Genomic DNA, 24,250 nt, shown 5'->3' on the forward strand with positions numbered 1-24,250 from the left:
ATGTATTTGTCATTTTGCCTTTCAAAATTTTGAAAGGAGGAAAAATAAAACAATTTGTTTACGTTCCACTGAAACGAGACAACGGCTCAAATACGCTACTTAATCCTTTTGTTGTTGTTTCTCTGGAGAAAATGCACAAACAAGAACCTCAGTCGTCTCAGTATGTTTTACAGCAATTAAACCAAAATATAAGCTTCCATAAGATGTTTACGTAGGCTTGGAGCTTCCAATTCATTCCCTGCATCTTACAGGGTTATAGACTGTATGAGAAGATCTCCCATTCACTTTCACATCTGGGATCCCGCAGGAGTTCCTACTGTCTCTAAGCAGCTGGTTTACAGCAGATTATCATCGCTGACAGGCTCATAATATGCTTTTTAAATAACTTCAACTGATTATTTGCTTGTTAATGTATGTAAACGAGTGTCAATTTGACCTGTAATGTAAAGAAATACCTTTTAACACAAGGAGTCCCATCAGCCTGCCTCACTGTCTGAATAAGTATTGAAGGTGAAGTCGTGAATTAGCAAACACAACTCATCTGGCAAAATGAACCAGGCCACCTGACACGGACTCATCAGCAGCAGAAACCCGGACTTCTCTCTGCTCTCCTGAGTGACTCCATCTCCATTCAGCTCACCACTCACATGCTGCAGTTGCCCCGGCAACAAAGCCAAACAACCACTGTTGGCAAAGCTAATGAACTCATGGTGCGTTTATGAGCAACCGGGAAGCGGGAAAGTTCCCACATCAGAGTGGGAAAATACACTTGAACACTAGTCCAACTGGGAATATTCCTTTAAGACAGTGGGAGGATGTTGAAAACTGTGAATGGAAGGTTTGATGTCATTTGGCTTGGCAGTGTTTGTGGTAAAAAGGGAAACGTGTACTTGCAGTGAAGCTGAGGTGAAATGACTAGACGCGGTTCGCCAACACGACCTGGTTTGCCAGCTGTGTTTAATGTCAAAAACTACATCACGTCAAAAAGTGTATCATTGAACAAATAATAATGACTTCATGAGCTCCATTTCGTCCCTGTGTTGGTTTATATGGATGATGGCGATGATGACTTTTCTGTATTCTGACAGCGGACATTTTCTTGGCTCGGTTTATAAACGCTCTCAACTGGGAAGTGAGACGTTCCACAATGGGAACTTTTCCTATTTTTAGCCACCTGAAGGCACAATAAACGCAGTGTTTGTCATAGACCCATAGTAACAGTGGCAACCACCAGCAATGCCCGGCCAAAGACGTGATTAAATGACAACATTTGCACGGACACTTTTAAAAGAAGCATAACGACAGACTTTTATTTTGACACTGGGTTCAATGTCAGCAGAAGGCTGGTGAATTATATGGATAGAAATCAGATTCAATTCTAGTTTCTGCATCTTCTTTGGAAAGTTTTCAGTTGAAATCAGTATCTCAGTCGTGCTTGATGTGAAAATCCAAATCTAGTTATATTTTGTTAAAATAAGAACAGAAAGAGGAGAATTTGAGCATTTTACTTGTTTGTTTGATGGTTTGAAGATTTTCATACCACAATCTGCATGATGATGACTACAAAATCTCTTTGCTATGCAATAATTATTTAAAATGCTAATTTCATATTCATATATATATACATATATATGTATATATATATATATATAAATATAGGTTAAGGTGAAGTCAGCTTCCATCTCTAACACTGAAAACTGATTTCTCATCCCATTCAAATGTCTGCTAATACAACATTATAGATTACATATGTTCGGGGTGGAAATCATCAAAGGCCCCATGATATGATATTGCAGACGATCAATATTCTTGTGAATTGTTTCCTTTTTCAACAGCAAATTATGTCACGAAAGAAAAACCTTTTACTCAACAAATAAACAAAAGTTTTCAGTCTGTTTCTTTTATTTCATAAAAATGGGATTATCAAGTAGAAAGACTAACCAACATTGTCATTAATATTGTTGCATGCACCCGACAAGCTTTTCTAAATATTAAAATACTCTGTGTCCGTTTATTCACACATTACTGCCATGCGAAATGTCCTTATACATTATTGTAATGATTTAATATAATAATATACGTACACAAAAGGAATCTTTCCATTGCACATTGCAGCAAATATGTTTCCAAACACGGAAAATAAGATGGGGTAGGGAGTTACCTGGAAAAGACCCACACGGTGATGAACAGCACGGCTCCCGGGGATAGTTAAAAAGGTCCTGCTGTGTCCAAGATGCTGTGCCACTACGTGTCTCATAAATAAAAGCATTTTATATGGTCTAAGTAAAATCTAGGACAGTGGGCTATTAATGGCCAAGGGACTCCTCTCCTGGGGCAACAGTGTTAATCGGAGCAATAGGTCTCCCTTCCTGCTGGATCAATGTCAGCACAAATTTCAGATTGCTTTCCTGATGCGCGCCAAGTTATCTGTGATTCAACTTTAATAGGATATTGAACGGGGCCAGCATTTAGGGAGCAGAGCCGTATTTCACGTTATTGACAATCAAATGCACACAACTTTCTCATTAGCATGCATTAGGAAAACAGCGAATTAATCTTGACAACACCATTGGGGGACATGACTACAGTTACATGCTCGTTTAAACAAACATGCCTAACGGTGACTTGGTGGCCACGTGAGCAGGACACAAGAGCGACGGAGGTAAATACAGCTCGACCGATGTTACACCGGACAAACTGAAGGAGAGGTGAAACGATAGGAAAGAAAGAGTCGAGCAGAAACAATGGACGGTTTTCTAAACATGAATAAAACATTGCATCATACATGTATAATGATAAAGCAATCCGCAATATAATGTTTAATGTTTCAAGACCTCTGTGCACCGCGGCTGCCCTCCCTGTCATTTTGGATAAAATCATGGTTTCAGCTCGAATGCCACTTCAAAGATTTGTAGTGCGTAAATCTAGTGCCTCTGCCATGCAGGTCAGAGGACGTCAAGATGTTCCACATTTATTTGAAATGATCAAAGCTAAAGAACACCATGTCATAAATATCCGTCAGTTTTCCTACTCCTTATAATTACACCGAAACAGACACACATAAATAACAGCTATGAAAACGCTACAAAGGCGTGATATTAGAAAACCTGATGCGTACGACTCTCCTGTTTCGAACAAGCTCTCTGCTCTGCTGTGCATTCACTGTGACACTTCCAGACCAAAATGCAATGCTTGGATGACAGAATGAGTGGTGGCGATTCAAACAGGGCGCGCTAAAGCAGAGGACATTTTGCTGCACCTGAAGGTCAAGTGTTTTGTCAACAAGGACAGAGCCAGACGACGAAGCTGCCAGCGTCAGGTGAAAGAGTTAATGTCCACACATTAGCCAAACAAGACGTGAACACATAGAGTCTGAGGGTCCCGGTGGATGGCAGGTTTGTTGTATGTTCAGGGGAAACGGAGGGAGATTTATCCCATTCTGAAGCTTCTTGTGCAGAAAAATGCAGCCTAACACGCGTGCAGAAAATGCCATTCATTGTATTTTAGGCCTGCGCGTGTTCGTACAGAGTAAAAGGTGCGGTCTAAAGTCTTTAAAACAACACAACAAAAACAAATCCCTAATTTAAAGAAAGAAAGAGGAAAATGGGATGCAACAACAATGAAGTGAATCTCTAATTTGGGGGATGAACTGCTATTCAAATTTCAATTTTAAAGTAAAACGTTTCATTTGTCATTTTAATTACTAATGTCATTATAATCGAATTAATTAGTTTGTTCTGTGAATGAGCAAAACCACAAAAAAAATAAAAATAATCTTGGCTGTTGTACATTAACAAGACCTCCAAACTATACAGCCATCTTTCCTAAAATAGCGCCCCTTGGTTAGGTTTAGGCTCAAGGGTGGAGTGAAAATTATGGTTTGGGGTAAAAAAAACTTGAACCGTGTTATGCCTTAAAGATATAACTTCAACATTTGTCGTCCTGGCAACACTAAACGCCCCGACTTGTGTGGAGTAAGAGATGAGACTTTATTTAATCCCACAGTGGGGAAATTTACTCGTTTAAACTTAACGGGACGCCAATGTTAGGCAAAAAAATCAACAACCCTGTCCTGACCCAGGGATAGAAACGGGATGCAAACACCCATCGTTATGCGACCTATGTTGGCATGGCAACAGTAAACGGTTTTAAAAACCTGGCGTCCGGCGCCGAAGTCTGCTGTTGTTTGACTCCAACCACTCAACCTGCCTCTTCACATCCCGCAGACGTCATCCGAACTGCATCACTTTTCCAGGACGACGGATTGTCGTTATTTAAATGTACACCAGAGGTCTCTTGACATCGAAGCGTCGCTGCGGGTGGTAACAAGATGACCGCATGAAAGATCTAATGGGCGGTTTTTCGGAGGAGGACAGTCTCTCCTCTGCATGCCGGCCTCTGCAATAACAACACTTGGCCAGAGGCAGCTTTACCGAAGAGGAATATAATTTTGATTGAAAGCGAGTGCTGCTACAAATTCATTTCAGATGAGAAGCTAGCTGAAGTTGTCAATTGTAAGTGACAGCTGGGAGTTGTTGGAATCTCCCAGTTGTTTCATCACCCTAAAAGTTTTAAATCAGGACTTCCAGGAGCTGTGAAATAGCTTCCTCCCGTCAGCGTGTGAAGCTAACATTAGCTCAGGCAGCTACAGTGCACAGCTGTCAACTACGTGTTGTCAGCCAAAATCAAAAGCTTGTCAGATGTAGCAGCAGTTTGTCATTACCATGCACAGGCAGGAGTGCAGCTATAATGCAGCGTTTGACTGACATGAGATTAGACTCGCTCTGATTAGTTTATAAAAGGAGATCTCAACAACAGCCACTGTGGTGTTTTCATCAGATCCACGTGGAAATATATGTTTAATAGGCTCGGTTTAAATTCATCTTGTTAAAAAGTGTGTGTGGACTACAAGTACAGAGCTGTAGTTATGGGAAATATCTGCGATCGCATATTTTTACTCAACTCGTTCAGCCCTTTGAAAATTGCAGCCAAGTGAACAACAGGATGCCTCCATCACAATGAATCCTTCTAATTTCTTGGCATTGCGGATAAAGTGGCTCTGACTGATGCTAAGTGCTATCTGCAACAGTGCAGAGTAGCTCTTGAGCAGCAGCAGGAAAAAAGGTCATTTTGGTGGAAATGTTTAATCCACCATTGATTCCTCTTGGCTTTAGAAAACAGTATAAAGACATAACAAGGGTGCCTCCGCAGCAAACGGCCTCAAAGATGCCCAGCAGGAGCTGATATTTGGAGAAGCATCAGTTCCTCTCACAACGTGTTATTCCACACGCATCGTGTGCATTACGAAGCAACATAGAAAGTAAGGGATGAACATTACACAGAGATAAAAAAAATAAAAATAAAAATGCATTTAATGCGTTTGCTGGTGAGCCACCCTGGAGGCCATTTGACAAATCACGGCACGCATCTCCAGAGAGGAAGCTGCAAGGAATGCCAAACACCATCACAGGACGGCCTGCTCAGGTGGTTTACTCCTACAGATTCAGACAAAAGATCACACCTGTCACGACACCTTAGCGTTCATGTACTCCACTTCTAACCTAGTTTGCATTAACTGCAGCCAACAGTAATGAGGGGAAACTCAGCAGAGAGGAAAACCGGGGCAGAAAAAAGGACGTTGAATAGCATGTCCGCTTCGACAACATCGTGTGTGTGCGTGTGGTACTAAACTAGAAAAAGCAGCAAGGGGCAAAGCCAAGTGTGTGACATTAGACATAATTCAGAATAAGGGCCAAGTGTCCAGCCAAGCGGACAGACGAGGCCCTCATGCTCAGACTGTGCCAGGGGTAAATATTCACTATGACATTTGTGCTGTTTGCGATTTCCATCGGCTGAATTGTAGCCGACTGACATTTTCATCCGAGTCACACTGGCCGTGATTTCTGCATTCCAAAAATCGGAAATATCAGATATCCAGCGTTTGCACACACTGAGTGAAACCACCTAACGACGGATGATGTAAGATGTTCATGATGTTCTAGCGATGCAAATAACGGCCTCATCGGGGGATTGAACACGTCTGACAGCGTCTCGCTCCCACAGTTTCCTGATCTGTGCTTTACACCGTATATTTCCTTTCCTTTTTTTTTTTCCTTTTTTTTATTATTATTTCATTGAACTTGTATTGAGATATTTCACTTCACCGGTTATACGTCGGTTTGGACGCAACTATCAATCTGGACATCGTACAATTTGATCAAGCTCGGGTCAGTATACCTTTTTGAAGGTCAGCGTTTCACATAGACATCACTGATTTAACATGAAGCCGCCACAGGTGCTGCTCTCTTGTATTCTGCACACTGATCGGACTACAGCAGCTTTACTGGAGAACAAGGATGCACTGTTGGCCAGCAGCTTCTGTTTTTTGTTTATGTTTGCTGTGGTCTTGTCTTTCTATTTCTTCAGCATTTATATATTTTTAATGCATCTGTATTGCGAGAGTGGCGGTATGTTTTGAGATGATTATCTTATAGTTTTTAATTTTAGTTTAAATCCACAAACAGCTGCCAGATGACATGAATCACTTAAGTTTAATACTTTTCTGGTCTGTGCTCAAAATGATCCCACACACTTATCTCTCATTTAAAACCACTAATTTGCTGGCTGCGGTCCATGATCCCGAGTCTACACTCTTTCTGTAAGGCACACCGGCCGTGTTCCACGAGCGACTGTACATTTCTTCAGCGCAGTTATAAAAAGGCTTTTACATAAGTTATAATACACAAGGAAGGGAAACGTTCCTGTCCATTTTACCGCTGTAGCCTTCCAGTTTCAAGAATATATTTATACTTTTTAAATTGTACTTCAGTATTTTACCAATGATAGTATGGCTGGCGAATAGAGCAGAATTACTCTCTGAAGGTGTCTCTATTTTTTTGTCCACCTGCATGTGCTATCTCTCACAAAGTAATTAAACCTCACGAGCGAGGGGAATGAAGAAGCACGAACCCATTATGTGGCGGCCTAAAAGCAAGCTTGGTTAATTTTTCAGAGGAATTTCCACTAATGTATTCAGAGCCTGGGAAACATGACAAAATAAAAAAGCTCACATTGGCAGCAAGAAGACAAGTGTATATTTAAAGTGTGCTCGGCCAAAGGCTTTCATAATCATTGTTATCTGCACAGGGAATGTCATTCATCATCACTGCAAGGTGTAAGAAAGCGCCTTGTTATGATGGATGCGTGGACATACTTAAAGAAATTGGAGCTTGAGTGGGGGTATATGTTGAAGAAAAATGCATTCTTACCACTAAAAGCATTTCCTAGAGTTCCTCAAAATATTTCTAAACCCAGTGGGTAAAGGAGCTGCTCGATTCTCAGACAGTGAAGATAACGACGACGGTACCCGATACAGAACGAGCAACATCAACAGAAAGATGACACCGCTGTTTTTGGCTTAAATGAAAAACTTTGTGAATCTGAACGATCTAATTGTTATGAAACAAAGTCTTTGAAATTTAACTTTTCGTGTGTTGTCTTTTCTCCGTTGTCTCTCACTCGCTTCCACTGGGTCTACTCTCCTTACTGCCGGTTTCTGCTGCTCTGAATCATGTGGTTTATAACGCTGCGTTGTTAATTGTTGAAGGGGAAAGGAGGAGCGCGTGTTTTGATGCAGCTGAAATGAAATGAAATTCAAATTTTCAAATGAAAATTCTGCAGAATCTTCATGATTTCAAAATGGGATCGCATAAAGGTCGGATTTGAAATTGTGTTTTTAACAATTGTGCAGCCCTAGTGGTTGATTTGTCCTTTTTAAACAAAATCCTTGAGAAAAAGAACAGTTTTCTGGGTCGTACTATAAATCGAAGTTAGGAGGTACTTGTTTGAAGGGGTCACTGAGGCAGAATAGCTCCAAAGGAAATCATTCACATTGCAGATATGCAGATACCCAACTTGAAATTGCAACCGAGATTCGGAAAGAAAGCAGTAAGCAGAAAATGTTACTTAAAGATGCCATTACCAGCACAACATGGAGACACACGGTTTTGTTTGCAAGAAGCAATTCAAGTTTGGCAAGTTATTAAGATTTCTAATTAATCTGATCAAGCCTGAGGATGCAATTTCATTCAAAGACTCTTTGCCTCTTCATTAGGTGATTCCTGTTTCAGATGGATTTATTTAGGGCAACAAACTATAACTGCATGACAAATTTATATTTGGACCTAACTTTAAATTTGATTTCACTTGAACAAAACGCTCATTCCGCCCCATCTCCACTTAGTACAAGCTGTGAGTCATCGCATATTGCTCGATGATTTCAGCACCCTTTAGGGAACAGTTAGACAGTGTATATTGATTGAGCTGGGCTGGATATACGCTAAAACAAACAGATATCTTGTCCTACAGATCAAATTCTTCACCAACTCTGGCAGCATTAACAAATGCAACTGAGACTGGGCCCAAAACACAGGCACAAGATAATTAGTCACACCAGGCTTGGAGTAGGAAGGGCAGGGAAGCAATCTGACTGAAGGATGTATCGATCCTCCAGAGAGGGAGGGGCACCCAGTCAGGAGTCATGATCAATCTTGCGAGCCAACTCTCTCAATCTGTGATGGGACCTGTGTGTGTTTGTGTGGGGAAGAATTCTATCTGCACACTCTAAATACACATGTTTGTGTGTGTGTGTGTGTGTGTGTGTGTGCATGTGTGCAGCCACATTAGCACTACCAACAGCTGGGTGTATGACTTGTCAGAAAGAGACAAATGTCTGTGTGAGTAAAAGACTCCCAGGGGTTAAGGAAGGGGGTTTGGCAGTACCACAACATCGGAAGCCTTTATCGTGGAGTTAAAAGCCATCCCTGAGCCGCAGATTCTCCTCATCAAACCCCGGCGCACCAAACCGAGGCGCACACAGAGAGGGTTTTTAAAAACCAGCTCAGGGAGTGATCGAAAGGGTAAATCTTCCCAACTATAAACTGTTTGCATATGGGTGTTATCCATCGGCTGGTCACAGGTGGGTTTCACCTGATTACGCTGAGGCGATGCATATCGGAGGGGAGCAGCCGACCAATTGCACCGTAATTCATCTTCCTCTGATACACTGGAAAAGCAGTGGGGAACTGGAGTGGGCTGCAACAGCAGCAGTCCTCCCTTTAGCCTGGAAAGATTGGTTTAACTTCAGCGCCTCAATGTTAAAATAAGAACAAAAGACAAGATAGGACAGCGCGTTGTTTGTTTAGGGGTTGTGGGGGCCGTAATAACTCTCAACACTGGCCTCCAGGGTCGGGTGTGTGGATCAGATATCAGGCAGCATGTTAAGCTGCGGGGACTCCCACAGCAGTGGAACTGTACATGGCTAATTGACAGGCTGTTGGAGACTAAGCCGGTCCACACAGCCAGTCACTTTCACGCTCCCACTCCTCGCTCCCCACCAGAGGGAAGGCAGGTGGCTGGGGGAGACGCCTGTGCGATGTGTGTATTTGCGCGCGTGTGTGTGTGTGTGTGTGTGTGTGTGTGTGTGTGTGTGTGTTGGGGGTTGGGTGGGGGGGATGTGTTGTTAAGGCGTGTGCAGACTTTGGACTTGGACCCACTGGAGAAATGGATGTCACTCTCACAGTCATCTGCACATCTACACAACACATTTGTATGCATGCACAGACACACAGACACACATATTTTCACTGAGAATGAAAGACTGTGCTCGAGTTTTCGCAGGACTCAGAAAATGTTAAAGGTGGGGGATACATTACTTAACAACGAGTCACACTCGTGTATCTTTCTTCAGATACATCGAGTCAAAAACCACATGTTTCACACCACATCGAGCCCGACTGACAGACTGACGGAGCAGGTCGACCCTGAACCTCGGGCCCCGGAAGAAATAATATTTGTGCATGGCTTCCACACACCAGGAAAATGTAAAACATACCTCAAAACCGAACTGAAGCCGAGACTCTGTACCAGACATGTAGTAGTTTCCGTGACACACACTCTCTCTCTCTCTCTCTCTGTGATTGCACCTCAGAGTCTGATGCTGCACAAAGCTGGAACAAACTCCAGCTTTAAGTGAACGCCCGATTCTGCGGCTCATCACTTCATTTTCCTATTTACAATCTAATTATTGTTTGCTCATCATTTCTTTTCCCCCCCCATGACCCACACAAGGGCAGTTTACTCAGAGATCAACTCACAATAAGGTCTCTCTTCTGCCATTTCTACACAATATTGATTTACATTAATGTGGCTTGATTCCAGTATGAAGGATAGGACATGTAAAAAGGAGGGGGGGGGATCATCTGTGGCTTACACCATTAAACATTCAATTATCTATAAAACACATAATAGAGGCTTCAGTCAGTGAAATGACAAATTGCAGGCGGCGAGCTCTTCAGCGCTGTCCCTGTTAACCCGGGTTTTTATAGATCACCTCGCACGCCACCCTATAGCTGTTTAGTTATCTCCATGAATATATGCAGAAGGGATCTGTCCTTGCTCAGAGCAAAATCTGATAATGCAGCAGCAAACACAGCTGAGGGTCAGAGCAAACCAATTCAGAGCTCTGTTTAAAAAAAAGCCAAAGGGCTCGCTGCTCATCTCTGAGACAGCACCACACAATAGATGAACAATTATTCAGCGTTAGACTGGAAGAAAAATATTAATCTATTTATTCATGGCTTGTTGAATCAGCTTTATCTTCTGTGATTAATCCAAGTCAATAATGTAATCTTTAATTATAAAGAATGGCCTTATTACCTACGTCAAATAATCATGCCGGTCCACGATGCTGGAAAGAGGAAAACAAATTTCTCTGCTCCGTGATTATGTATTTTCCTGCCATAAATTAGAGCAGCCAGACAATTTTGTTCTGGCCTTGAGACTTCTATTTATCTAACTCTTTTGAACAGCGAATTCAGAGGCCAATTCACGATTTTCTGGAGAAAAAAAACCAGCAACTCATTGCTTAAAAAAAGGAACATTTGAGACACTCTGTTTTGACAAAATTTGCTACTCAAATGCAAATGATGAATCAAGTTTATGAAGGGCATTTACAAAATTTATAATATGAATACAACAATAAAGATTCGGAGTGAAACAGGACAAAATGCAGACCAGAGGTCTTTTGCACAGAACACGGTCTGTTCACACAAAAGCGAAAATGTCCAAAAATATCGCAATTATTTTTCATCATGCAATTCCCCAAGAGTCTCACATCCACGAGGCCATTACCAAAATAAAACATCTGCAGCTCCCAGAATGATCAATTGAAAGAAAAAAAAAATACATTAAAAGGAGCCGATTCTGAAGGAGGGCCTCAAGAGAGGAAGAATAATGGCCGATGTGTGCAGGACTCTTTTATACGTGGGTTTGCACATGCTTGCGATTAATAGTCCATCACCTGTAATGATGGCTTTCTTGCTGCAACAAATGACCCCGCAATTTGTAGTTACAAAACACACAAACAGGAACGGAGGGGCATAGATGCATGCGACTGAGCTTCATTTGCACTCTGTTACTTTTACATTGTGGTCTCAGAGCTGCGCTCTCCCTCCCCCACTCCCCCTCCCCTCACACACTCCCAGTCCGTCCTCCCCATGCACTCCCAGTTGTGTTCCCCAACAGGACAAAGAGTAAGTAATTTGTCATGAGTGGAGGCAGCCAGTAGCCTGTAACAAATCTAACTGACAGCCCACGAAAATGCAGATCACATAGCTGACAGAGAGGAAACAGAAGCTTCGGGAACTTTCAACAGGATCTTAATCTGTGATGAAGTCGCCCCGTGTCCAAAGAGAGCTACAGGACGCTCCATCGACTGACACGGGACAGACATTTCCTGGATGTCAGAATTGTCTGCTAATTAATGTACTCAGGGAGGGCTGAGTGTCAACGTGTCGGAGGATATCGCCGTCAAACGTGCTACAAGCAGATTATAAACTTTTGGAGCATTGTTGCTGCTTCAGACTCAGATTTTGTCAACCCCCCCGTCCTCCCCCCATCCTCCCCGAGGAGCATGACATGGCATTTGCTTTTTCCTGATGCCACTACTGAGAACATTTCTTGAGAGGGGGACGCGTTCGCGTCACAGGTCATTTTATATCCACATTCGAGAGTTTGCCCTGACAACAAAGAAAAATAAATACCCGGGGACACTGAGGAGCAGCGAAATGTCATTATTTCTTTGGCATAATTTGTCCCATCAGACGTAATGTAGAGCCATCTCTGTGATAAGACGGAATCTTTAGGTCTCAGGAAGGTGAGCATATCAATGTTCAACATACCCTATTAAGACTCGACAACCGCACTTTATCATCACTAAAGCAATTGCATATTCCTATTCCTGCAGGAGAGATGGGGAAATCCATCTCCTGCAAGGACAGTGCCTTTAATAAATAGTGCACAGAACACAAGCACAAACTCTCCCTCTTTCACCTGATCCTTTCACACGCACACACGCACACACACACACACGCACACACGCACACACACACACACACACACACACACACACACACACACAACACACACACGCACGCACACTTTCCCTCTCATGGAAATTGTTTCATTCCTTTTAGTCAATCTGGCTAATGCAAAAATCATGTATGTCAGTCTTTAAATATTTAATCTTAACAGCAGCAAGATTGAAATACAACGTTGAAGAAGCATTAGTCCTTCCCTCCTGGAAGGTTCGGAGAGAGGGGAGAAGGAGAGAGAGGCAGCTGCTCTGCAATGTCAGAACGAGAGAGTGGGAGCGACAGGGGGAGACGGGAAAGAGAGGAAGAAGAGACTCGGCTATTTTCGATGACAATTTTGTTGCCGCGCACTCTCAGCTAGTGGGGTTGGAGGCAGCGTTAAAGCACAGTTTGCCTTGGAAAAGTACACAACCACATACGACAGCTCTCTGTTTTTCCTTCATCGCGAGCAGCCTTTGTTCTTTGACGTAATAGATTCTGGTACAGGCACGGCTGAAGAGAAACACTGTTGCTGCTTAGAACTTAGTGAGAAGAGATGCAGCTCCATGACTGAGCCAAAGCCATGAATCTTGCATGCAGAACTGCATCGTGGGAACCACATGGCCTTTGGAGATGAGTACAAACACAAAGAGAATTTCAATTCCTCCTGCCTTAAAGTGTTTCGTTTTGCCTTCGCGCTTACGCACTTGTGAATCCTCAGGATGTTTAATGTGAGCACATTTTAATTCAACCAAGCTTGTTGAGTGGGAAAAGTTTCGAGGAAGACGTTAAATCACAACTGAGTAATGTACGATTTTTAAGAGTGACGCGAAAGCAGAACTTTGAGAAAGTTTTACACTCACCACAGAGAAGTCGTCAGCTGAGCAGTTCTGGCCACTGAAATTGCAGCTCATGAGCATCTCATCTAACTGATGTCCCGTCCTGTTGAAGATGTCCTGCATGTCGGGGGCAGGATACATTAAATCAGTAGGTTTGTGCCCGTCCCTGTTTTTGGGGGGCAGACCCGTCAAGTTAGCCAGGTGGTAGATGTCAGCGTCGGTGAGCGCGGAGAAGCGAAAGCGGTTGATGTTGCAGATGGTCACAGCGGGGAAAACCATCTCGGGGCTCGCCTCCTCATTCAGAGCTGTGACATGAGGGTGCTCCAGGTAAGAGATGGCACACTTAGCCGCTTGGTACAGAAAGAGCGCCAGCGAAGTCAAAAAGGCAAGAGCCCAGAGAGTCTGCCGGATGCCCAGGCGACCAGAGACAAAGATGTGGTTAATCCCATGAAGGGAGCAGGAGTTAGCAAACCCGGCCAAGTCCTTGGCCGGAGGTGCGCAGCTCTCCTCGATCAGGCTCTCCTTGTCCCCATCCTGCTTGCTTTTCTGCTTCTCATCCTCCTCTGCAAATTTGATTTTGCAAACAAATTCGATAGGCATGGGGGCAGCCAGGTCTGCGTTTTGGTTTTGGTTTTGATGGCAGCTATCAGCCCCGGATCACTTCCCCCCTACTTCCTTGGCTTTTGTCCTCTGAGCAGAAAACAACTCCAGAAAGAAGAGGAAAAAGAGAGGAGAGAGTTTGTTGCTGCTGCTGTCGCTGCTGCTGTGCTGTGACTGATAGAGCTTCTGCTGCTTCTGCCTCCACGGCTCCTGGTGACTACAGCGCTGCTGCTGCTGTGCTGCTCCTGCTCTGAACGCTTGTCTCACTACTTGATCAGCTCACACAGTCTCGCTTATCAGCAGTAATACAGCTGTCAAAAAAAAAGAAAAAGAAAAAAAAAAAACACCCTTGCACACTGCATCAGACCCTCAGATGAAAATGCTGCATTTTGAGTCGGGCTAAAATAAGAACAGGGCACTTAATAATTCATGAGAAGGTAACATTGTGATTATTTCCTCCTCACTGGCGCGAGTCGCAACTTCCCCCGGTCATCCCCGTGCTTCCCGCAGACAGACCCCCTCCTGCTTAATCCACTTGTTTGGACGGTGCTTTCATTTCTTGACCTGAATAAAGTTGCTCTCAGCGGCTGTTCTGTCAAACATCTGTTTGATGTGAATCGCAGGACGTCAGCGCCTTTTAATGCCACCAACGACAACGGTCTCTGGAGAATGCCTAATTGAAACCACAATGAGGAGTGCGAGAAGTGGAATTGAGCACGAGGCGACTGCTGGCAATCAATCTTGTCTTTGCAACAAAAAAGTAAAAGACTATCGATCGAGCGAATGTGTCTGTCAGAGATTAAGAGCGGCAGCACAACAGTGTTTCCTTATCGGGAACTAATGGTAGCGTCACGAGACTCCTGCTCGAATTTGAATTAGTGAATGCATCCTGATCTGGACCCCGGTGCTGCTAGAGATGTTGAAATCAAGTATTGATCTGCCTCCGGTCCCTACCCTTTGCCGTGTGTCTTAGTGCTGTTAATGGCCCTTTTCCAAGTTGCCAAACAAAATTATGCAAATGAAAGGCAGAAAAGTGAGAGCCCTAATGCATGCTATTCCCCTTTAAATGGAATTAGTCATGCGGGTCACATCACAAGGGGCTGAGACCTCGAGAGAAAAGGAATATTTAAAAGTGAGTTCAACCGCTCTAAACACGCGTGCCAAGTCAAGTCTCAGAGAGCATCGGAAATGTGAAATTATTCAAACTGGAGAAAGAATCGGGGCACAAAAGAAACCTGTTATTTATTCTAAACCTTCCGAAACATTTCTGCTGACGCGGATGACTTCTGAAACATAATGTTTGTGCTGTAAATTAGCAAAAAGTTTTGGCAAACGTGAAAGCATCGAGTCCAAATCAGATTAAATTGTGTCCTTTAGGGACAAAATAATTCTGCCTTTATGCTTTTTGTCATTGGCCTCCTTCAGACATCTGCTTTTCATACTTTTGTTTGTGCAGAATTGTCTTTTGATGGTGTGTTCTCGGGCTAGATAAACAAAGATATGTAGGATGTTACTTTTACTTGATAGAAGCTGAGAGTCCATAGTTTAGCTGTGCCTCTGGCAGGCACTGAGGTCTGCTAACCACAGTGTTTTATGTAGTCACTCCCAGAGGATGCCGGGCTTATTTACAGTCTCACAGAGGGAATGAAAGCTCACAGTCCACGCCATGACTAAATACCAAATGTGAATAAAAAATAATAAAAAAACACGCAGACACATCTGGCACATGAAAACCATTCAAGGAGAGGATGGCATTATGTGTGTTTGTCAGAGCCAATTACACTCCAAACTCCCCCCCCCCAGCCTGCTTTGTGTTTGATGCCCTAAAAAAAATGAGATGCAGCGGATTAAATGTCGCTGACCTTCAAGTGATTTTTGACACTTTGAATAATGTCTCATTTTGTTAGACCATTGGCAGGGGCTTATTATAGGGTCACTTCTTCCCCCGGCATAAGGGAGAGCTTTTCTCCAATTCAAATACAAGTCTCAGTTGGAAGTGAAATTCTTTTTTTTGAAAAAATATAGCCGAGTCGCTTTGAAATTGCTCTCTTTCTGCTGTTTATTGAGGAATAAAAGTAGTTTGTAGAGCTGGGAGATACGGACGGATTATGTCTTCTCTTTAGAGAAAAGGCTGACAGTTTTATCATCTCGTCCAAAGGCTCCATCTATTGGGCGTCTCTGTAGCCAGTGGTTGCTTTGATGTCAACAGCTCTGTGGCAATTGGAGACATGTTCTCTTTATTCAGAGCATTAATCCCAATCATAACCAACAAGCATGGATTGTATTTGTCTGTGGAAATGTTCACATATAAAACTGAAGATGTTTTAAACTGAATTTTGAAGTAATTTAAACATTAAGTAAAAAAAAAAAAAAAAAAAAAAAAAATGCCCCAAAGCTAAAAAGCAGAAACTACAAAACCTCAAATTTAACAATTATTTTGCAGCAAACAGAAAACTACTGAGCGCGGAAAAAAAAAAAGAAAGAAGTTATCTTTCAAATTTAGTTTCACTGGTATTATTAAACCTTTTCTGTGCTATTTTGTCATGCAAAACCAAATAATTTCAGACAGCAGAGCTCAGGATTTAAATCAAAAGCACAAAACGGTGATGCAGTCTTTGTGTTCCACTGCAACGATCAGTAATAGATTAAAAAATGGCAGCATTGTTTGACATGCAATCAACAAATCAGAATTACAGACTTGTTTTGTTCTTTAGTATTTTTTTTCTCTTGTGTGGTTCATTTTCTAATGAACTGAAAAACAGATGAAATAACAATGTTTTGTTTTTCCTTCTCACTCGCTCTCTGTGTCTCTCTCGTTCGAGCACGTCCTCTATATCTCAGTCTAACTCTAGAGTCAAGCGTACAACTTTCGTTTTAACATCAGAAGAAGTTATAGATGTAAAATTATGGGTGGCTACCTGGGTTCATGTGACGTGTATTTCTAATTCTTTAGCGTGCATTTAGCACGTGATGCACAGAAAACGCCTCGGTTAGGTCCAGATAAAGTAACTTCACACATGTAAGGTTACGTCATGCGACTTACTTATCGTACATTACGTCAGTTACATAATGTAACTAGCCTATTTATGTGACATAAAAGATGTCCATGTTGAATTCTCACAGATACAGAGGGGAGAGAGTCCTGTATCTCCCGACCTCCTCCCTCTGCACACCGTATTCTTCTTTTTGTACCACCGGGAATGAAAGATGAGCCAGTCATTACAGGCCTGTGCTTTTCAGGCGAGGCAAGATGTGACACGGACACGGCATCCTCCGGTGGATTTAATAGTGTATCGCTCGCTACGGTGTGATTTCGGGCGGGTAATATTAATTAGGGATGAGCCTTTTAAGCAAAAATGCGATTCAATATTCAGTAGAAACTATTCGACTATTGTTGGACCATTAGCCGGTTTTTATTTTGTATTATTCGACGTTTTATTATTCGACACGCATCGCGACGTTTACTCTCACAGCCCCGCGCAGTTTCACCAAGCAAAAGCCGCACAGCCGGTGGCAACGTGTTCTTCTTCAACTGCCGTGGAACAACATAAGGAGGTGTGAACAAGCTTTCAGGTGCGTTACCGCCACCTCCAGGTGGTCGTGACTGCGCCGCCGCCGGGCGCCGAGTAAAAGGGGGGGGGGATATTCAAAAAAAAAAATCACAAAGCATCCCGAATATCAATCTGTAATCAAAGTTGAAGGAGCGATGCGGTTCCGTTGGACAGGTGAGCCACATTTAGCCCCCTTAAGAGACACCCGAGAAGCCTGAAACCAGCTCCTGACGTGAAACCAGTCTCTGGGTAAAGAAAGCAAGTCGTATGATATATGCCGAGCAACACGCGCGACGACTCAATTGCGGTTTTGAAGTCCGACTTCTGCCCTCCAGAAGCGGCGAGCGGCTGAACTGAAAGGGCTTTTTGCACAAACCCCCAATTTCCAGAAGAGAAGAATAATTAACCAAATGCCATGCACCTGTGTGAGCTGATAGTCCTGTGTTGGCAGGAAGCTGAGAGGGAAACGCAGACAATGAAAGTTCTGTGAGGGAAAGCAGAAGTAACTGCACACATTAAAAAAACAAAAAAAAATGTGCGCGCACTGCTTAAATTAAGAGCGACGCTAAATTAGAAATGAAAAAAGTTTTGTTGTGTGTTTGTAAATGTGAAAGCTGCGGGAATGAGAATAGTTTTCTTCAGGTCTTAGAAAAAATAAAAATAAAAAAAAGCAGCCTCTCACTCACCCGGTGAACAACCGCACTGATAATCAAACAATCATTTAAAAAAAAAAAAAAAAAAAAAAAATCTAAACTCTGAAGCTTCGCAAGTTTCCCCCCCGGAGGCTAACATGCTCATTAAACCCATAAAGACGTGTTTAAAATCGAATGTACATTATCTCGTCGAGTTCCTTAATGTTTCCAGGAAGTCTGTGGCCATCAAGACTTTCTTGCATAGATTATATATTGTATTTGCACAACTAGGCGTTCAAATAATTAAGGCTATGAATAACTTTTCGAACTGACTGAAGAATACATGCTGGGCACGTTTCCGTTTTTTTTTTTTTTTTTTTTATATATATATATCATCTTTTAATAATCTGTTTCTTTATTTTTTTATGTTGTATTATTTTCATTATGGATTTTTCTAACCTTCACAGAGTTTTAAATTTTAATAGTATTCTAGGTTAGATTGATTTGTTGAAGGAGTCTGTCTTTATTACAAAAGGCCAATATATAAAAAAAAAAAAAAAAAAAAAAAGGATCTAGCTAACCAGTGAACTTCACGCTCAACCTCAAAAACAATAATATGTGAAACAAATTTTAAGGTTCCCCTAATTCTTTTGTTTGGAGCTTCTAAAAGCTTCTGAGCAAACATCACCTCCCCGGGACGACCATGAGATCCGTCACGAGTGAACAATGAGTCAAGATTTTTGCTCTCAATTCTAAATGATCTTGATTTTGGATCTTAAAAGTTGAAGTTAACTTGCACCGGAGACTGAACAAATTGAATTGCCAAATTTACACCTTAATACCTTTCAGATATTTTCACAAAGTTCACAATTTGAAGAAGAGAAGTGATTGTTGAACGTGTACGACATTGTAGTATTTCTTAGCCTACAAGTTTAAACCAAACCAAAAGTAATAGATCCTTATATATATATATATATATATATATGTATGTATATATATATATATAGATCCTTAGTTTCAGCTCTTTTTGAACTACTTGTCCAGGTTATTTTGCAGGTAATGAGCACATTCATTTTTCCCCGCCTTTAGCTTGTGTTGTTGTGGCCTGACCACGGTCCTCGCTGTGCTGAATATTTGTTCAGATGCTGCATTAAAGCGCAGATGCATAAGTATTTGTGGAATTTTTGTTACCCGCTTTGGCCTAAAACTTTTTCGGAACAAATAGAGCAAACCGCTTCGTAGTTGGAGTACTTTATCTCCACCGGTAACTACAATGATTTTCAGCTCAACAGTCTATTTGAGTTTGTTTTTTTTATCCACCATGTCTCTCAATTTGCCTGCGACAGGTCGGCCGAGTCAATGTATCCTGTAGTGGTCCACGGATTGTGAAGTGATCATGAATCCTTGTCAAAAATATTTTCCCTCCGGAGTGCCATCCTGCGATTGCCGCTCTGGTTTTGGTGTTGGCTTACCGCCAGGTTGATTTTTAAGTTGCCACTGTAATTGTCCGGGTGAAAAACACCGCAGGGATTTAGTCACAGTTGACACATAAAAGCGATATTGCTGGAGATTTAATTATGATTTCGTAATGATCAGCTGATTATGAATGCCTGAAGTTCCTGCAGTGTTCGGACCGGGTGGAATTTCAGATGTTTCCTTGCAGTTCTTTGCAAATTCTTGTAAATGTCTTTCACAAAGCTGCTGGCAATTTTAAATCATCAATTGATAAACTCTGCAGTTTCTACTTTCAATGTAAAGAAATTCAAATTTTATTGATTTGTATTTACTTTTTAGTATGCTCCAGCTCTAAAAAGGAAAATGTTTCGGTCTCGATCGGGAAATGAAGACATGATGGCAGCGCTACAGTTGGAGATCTCTGCTGCATTTTCAATTAAAACGAATGAAATAAAAGACGAGCAATGCATCTGGTCAAATCCAAAAGCTCCAGTCAAAAGTATGCATGCGCTCTTTCTAAAAATATCCCATTCAGACTTGCATGTGTGTCATTTCTTTTGAAAGGTAATAATGTGCTGATAAAAAATAATGAAGGCTTAATGCAACAGCGGCTGCTGCTACCTCAGCAGCAACGCAGGCAGGTATCTGTGGTCAACAGTAGACCTGGCTCTGTGGAACCGGCAGGGGAAATGTCAAATTTGCATAAAAGCCGCAAAATATTGTATTTCTTGTTGGGTTTTTTTCTTCCATGTTTCATATTTGAGGGTGCAGTGTTGTGGAGGCTGCAGACAGCTGGCTGATATTTGTTCTTTTTTTTCCCCCCTCGAGCAAACATCCGAGATCTCAGCTCAATGAGAGGAAAATTCAGAGCGAACTGTTACAATCTAATGAGGGAAGCCACTGTAGGGTACTTATGTGAATTAAGTTACTAATGTTTGTGCTCAAAAAGCCTCTCATTGTGGTGTTTTTTTTTGCATCCCCATCTGATAAATTGGGGGTTTTTTTTGTTTTTTTTGGCCGAGTTGCTTTTTTCATCCCTAAAACGCATATACTGTGAGTGCATGTACTGTTTTTACCATATGCATGTATCTATGTAATATTTTCATTAAAATCAATGTTATTGTTTTTGCTTGGCTTTGCCTGTTCAGTCTATTTTATGAGTATTTATGAGTAGAGCTTTGTATACTGAGTTCTGTTCAGTATAATTATGTTGTGATGGAAATTTCTGCCGTTTCTAAGCCTTGGGGGCTTCAACTACGAGCAAAGAGTTTTTGTCTTGTTCACAACAATTTTTTATTCTCACTGTGATGCATAAACAAGCTACGGAAAAAGTGCACTGCACATGCAAGGAAGCCATCTTAATCCGCATGTGAGTGGGAAAATAAATTCACAGAGAATGGCGCCCATAAAGCCCATTTATATCTGATCCGTGCAAAATCACAATAAGATCCGACTTTCAGCGGTGAGAGTCGTTGTTGGTGCAGTACCGCACAGTCATATTTCAAAGGATGTTATATAGGACAGGTCGACATCGCGGCCATGTTGCAGCCAGTTCAAGCGAACTGTAGTGTTACTGTATGCAGCTCCTGCGTTGGTCTTATTATGTGGCTCTATTTACTTCTTCACCATGCTTCTCACAGTTTATCACCACAGACTGAACGCACTCTTCACAATTTGATATGCCCTGCCAGAATGGTGATTCGGCCGCCTGTAAGCGGCCACAGTTGTAAGGGACTCCGACCTCCCCTGCTGTGCTGTCGCTTCGCTCTCCTTTCCTTCCCCTCCGACTGGAAATACAGGACAATCAGGTGGCGGAGGACTTGCTTCAGCAAAAGCTTTGTCCTCTCTCCCATACATGCACTAAGCAGCACTTTCTTTTGTACAATCAATGTAAAGAAAATCACTCAGCGGTACTTGTATCAAGGTGCTGCAGGTCGGTTGTATTGTGCGCTGTCGACGCGTGCATGGTGCTCAAGCAGTGCGCATCTCTGGGCTACTGGTGTATAATAGTGCTTCAGAAAACTGAATATAAATTTAATGTAAATTTGTAAATGGAGGTAATGACGTTTGCAGGTGGGCCATTAAGGGTAAATTTGATCGCGTGCCTGCACAGTGGTAGTGGTCCTGGAGCGATGGCTTATTTCATTTTCCCAGCAATGCAAGTCATGTAACACAGAACGGATGGTAGTGGCCTCATTTTATATTCATTTATATTCGTGAAATGTATGTTTTATGTTTAAATACTGAAAGGCGAGGAGCAACCCGGAAAAAAAAAACCACTTAAAGCAAACATGAAGCTGCCTGCATAGATACGATCACCTAAAAGTCTGCCAACTATGAAGTTCAATAAACAAAATGAAACCCTTTTTGAAATGTGCATTTTTTTTTTTTTTTTTTAAAGAGTAAAAAATGACCTGTTTTGCAATGAGAAAACTTTTTTAAACAGTCCATAAATCAAGAAAAAAATTGAAAGGGCACCAAATCACACAAGTTATCTTACGACAATCAAAACAGTCAGTTCGAGGGATGGGAAATGAAATTAATTCAAATAGTCATTAAAAAAAATAGAAAATTGATTAGTAAATCCTTCCTTATTTACCCTTTTTTTTTTTTTTTTTTTAACTGGCATCTGGTTGCGATGCGTTACACCCGTCAGAAGGTGGCGGTAATGTACCTAAAAGCTCTTCCAGCTTCCATTAAACAACACAAGCTGAAGAAGAACACATTGCTCCCAAAGTTGCGGAGCTTTGCAGGTAAAACTGCGTGGCGCTGAGAGATTTAGATACAGCGGTGCAAACAGGAGAATCCTCCAACGATGACCACAGTCGTCAAAAAAGTCCCATACGGAATCGGCATTTATCACAGCGAAGCATTTCAAATTTTCAAATGGTGTTTTTGCTTGAAACGCCCACCCCAAGTCAGGTCAAGACCTCGCGGTATTATAGAAAGCCAAAGAAACCCGACAGTTCAACAGTTCCCTCATGACCGACAGCTGGAAGGAAAAAACTCCCTTTTAACAGGAAGAAACCTCCGACGCGACCCGGCTCTGAAGAGGACGGCCGTCTGCCTCCACCGGTCGGAGTGAAGGACGAGCGAAGAGAGAAAAGATGAGCAGATCCACTCCTATTCTGAAAGTTCACTCACTGACGAGACTTATAGGAAAGTTGACTGCTGTTACAAAAGCCAATTGTGAATAACGTTACCCAGCCATTTTTATTTATTTATTTTTTTTAGCGGAAGAGTTTAACTGTGGTTAATGAGTCGCTCCTAATGCTGAGCTTTGCAGGTGCGCTGTGGGTCTGAAATGTGCAAAGGTAAGTCAGTAACGCTCACTGCATGATCGTAAAAGGATATTTTTCAATGCACTGATTACAGAGAACAGATATTTACGATGACGTGTTCACGTCAAAAGGCGACTTCAAATGATATGATTGCAGCGTTGGTTAAAAAAAAAATACTGTGACCACATTGAACATTATATTGTGTCAATCTAATTTGGATTTGATTCCAACAGACTGCGGCTGATGTGACATATCAATGCACTGCTGTGCCGTTAAGCCCCTAGATGAATATTTGTCAGCCTTTATAAACAATAGTTTTCAATTTTCCAGAGTACCACACTGCGATTGTTATTTTAACACCTGTGGCTAATTTTGTCAGACATCATATTACGTTTGGCATTATTTTTGATCAACACTGATTAAGGCTACAAATCAGAGAACCATGTCACCTTTGTTTTATGCTATTTCTACTGTATATATTGGTTTTTCACATGATGGTCACATGTTGGGCTGAATCTGGGTTCAGCTTTTTTCTTCTTCTATTCTTCTATATTTGGACAGGTGTGTGTGTGTGTGTGTGTGTGTGTGTGTGTGTGTGTGTGTGTGTGTGTGTTAATTGCTAATTCCAATGCCCTTTAGAATTACAAATAACTTTTGCTTTAAATGTCAAGCAAAACCATTGGGATACATTCGTTTTCCTTTTCTGTTCCTTGAATTCCTCAGTAGTGAAAAGCATTAAAACAAAAGGAGGTAGAAGATGGTGATTATTTAGAGTGAGCCAAAGGAGCAAAGTGCAGCACATCAAGCCAAACAGCCTCCCAGTTAGGTGGCTTTAAAAGTTTATGCAAGGAAGTAAAACAAAATAAGTAAAGAGTAAGAAAAAGTGAAAGAGGAAGGCCTGGAATTTTGTTTACACGTGCAACAGTGAGAAAGACTGATCAAAGTAAAACAGAGTTGCGCTCCAACTCACGGAGTCTAAATGTCTGTTCATTTGCGATTTGGTTTAGGCTGATTGCGATGTGATCTGCAGAGGGGAACTTGGAGGCATTCACTCACCAGCTCAGAACACTTGAGTTTTTACCAGAGCTTTCATCTTCATGAAAATGCTGAAATGACTGGTGTGTAACATATCAGCTTGCATTACTGCTGAGATTGGACATGGTGTGGTTCAGTAGCTTAGTTCAGCCTGTGCGAGCACAAATTCTGCTACCATGTTATAATAGTAGATGAAAGTCAGAGGTTCCACCGCCTAATGAGAGCTCTCATTATTAAGGTTGTACTATCTTCTGAGGGACCATATGGGTACTCATTTTTCTGTATGTGTAAGGACACACTGCCCAAAGGGGAGAGAAAAATATGGGAAGCTTGTGCAGTGGACTGAGGAATTGCCATGCTTTGCACATGAGTGCAAAGAGCAGGGTTCAGTGATTTCTTTTTTTTTCAACAGCCCCGAGGAGCACTTCTCTTCGAATACACAAGCGG

The 24,250-nt window shown here is 42.0% G+C and overlaps 1 protein-coding gene across 1 annotated transcript in view; it reads right to left on the reverse strand.

Moving 5' to 3' along the window:
* Nucleotides 1–14,127, reverse strand: part of asic4a (acid-sensing (proton-gated) ion channel family member 4a) — a 94,976-nt gene extending 80,849 nt beyond the window's left edge. Inside the window, exon 1 of the mRNA XM_069154696.1 lies at nt 13,274–14,127. Within this exon, the coding sequence (XP_069010797.1) occupies nt 13,274–13,849 (576 nt within the window). The 5' untranslated portion in view covers nt 13,850–14,127. The remainder of the gene's footprint in view (nt 1–13,273) is intronic.
* Nucleotides 14,128–24,250: the final 10,123 nt, after the last annotated feature.

Source organism: Embiotoca jacksoni, unplaced genomic scaffold (assembly GCF_022577435.1).
Source record: "Embiotoca jacksoni isolate LCO1_2020_lvr unplaced genomic scaffold, fEmbJac1.0.p SCAF_2, whole genome shotgun sequence".
NCBI lineage: Eukaryota > Metazoa > Chordata > Actinopteri > Embiotocidae > Embiotoca > Embiotoca jacksoni.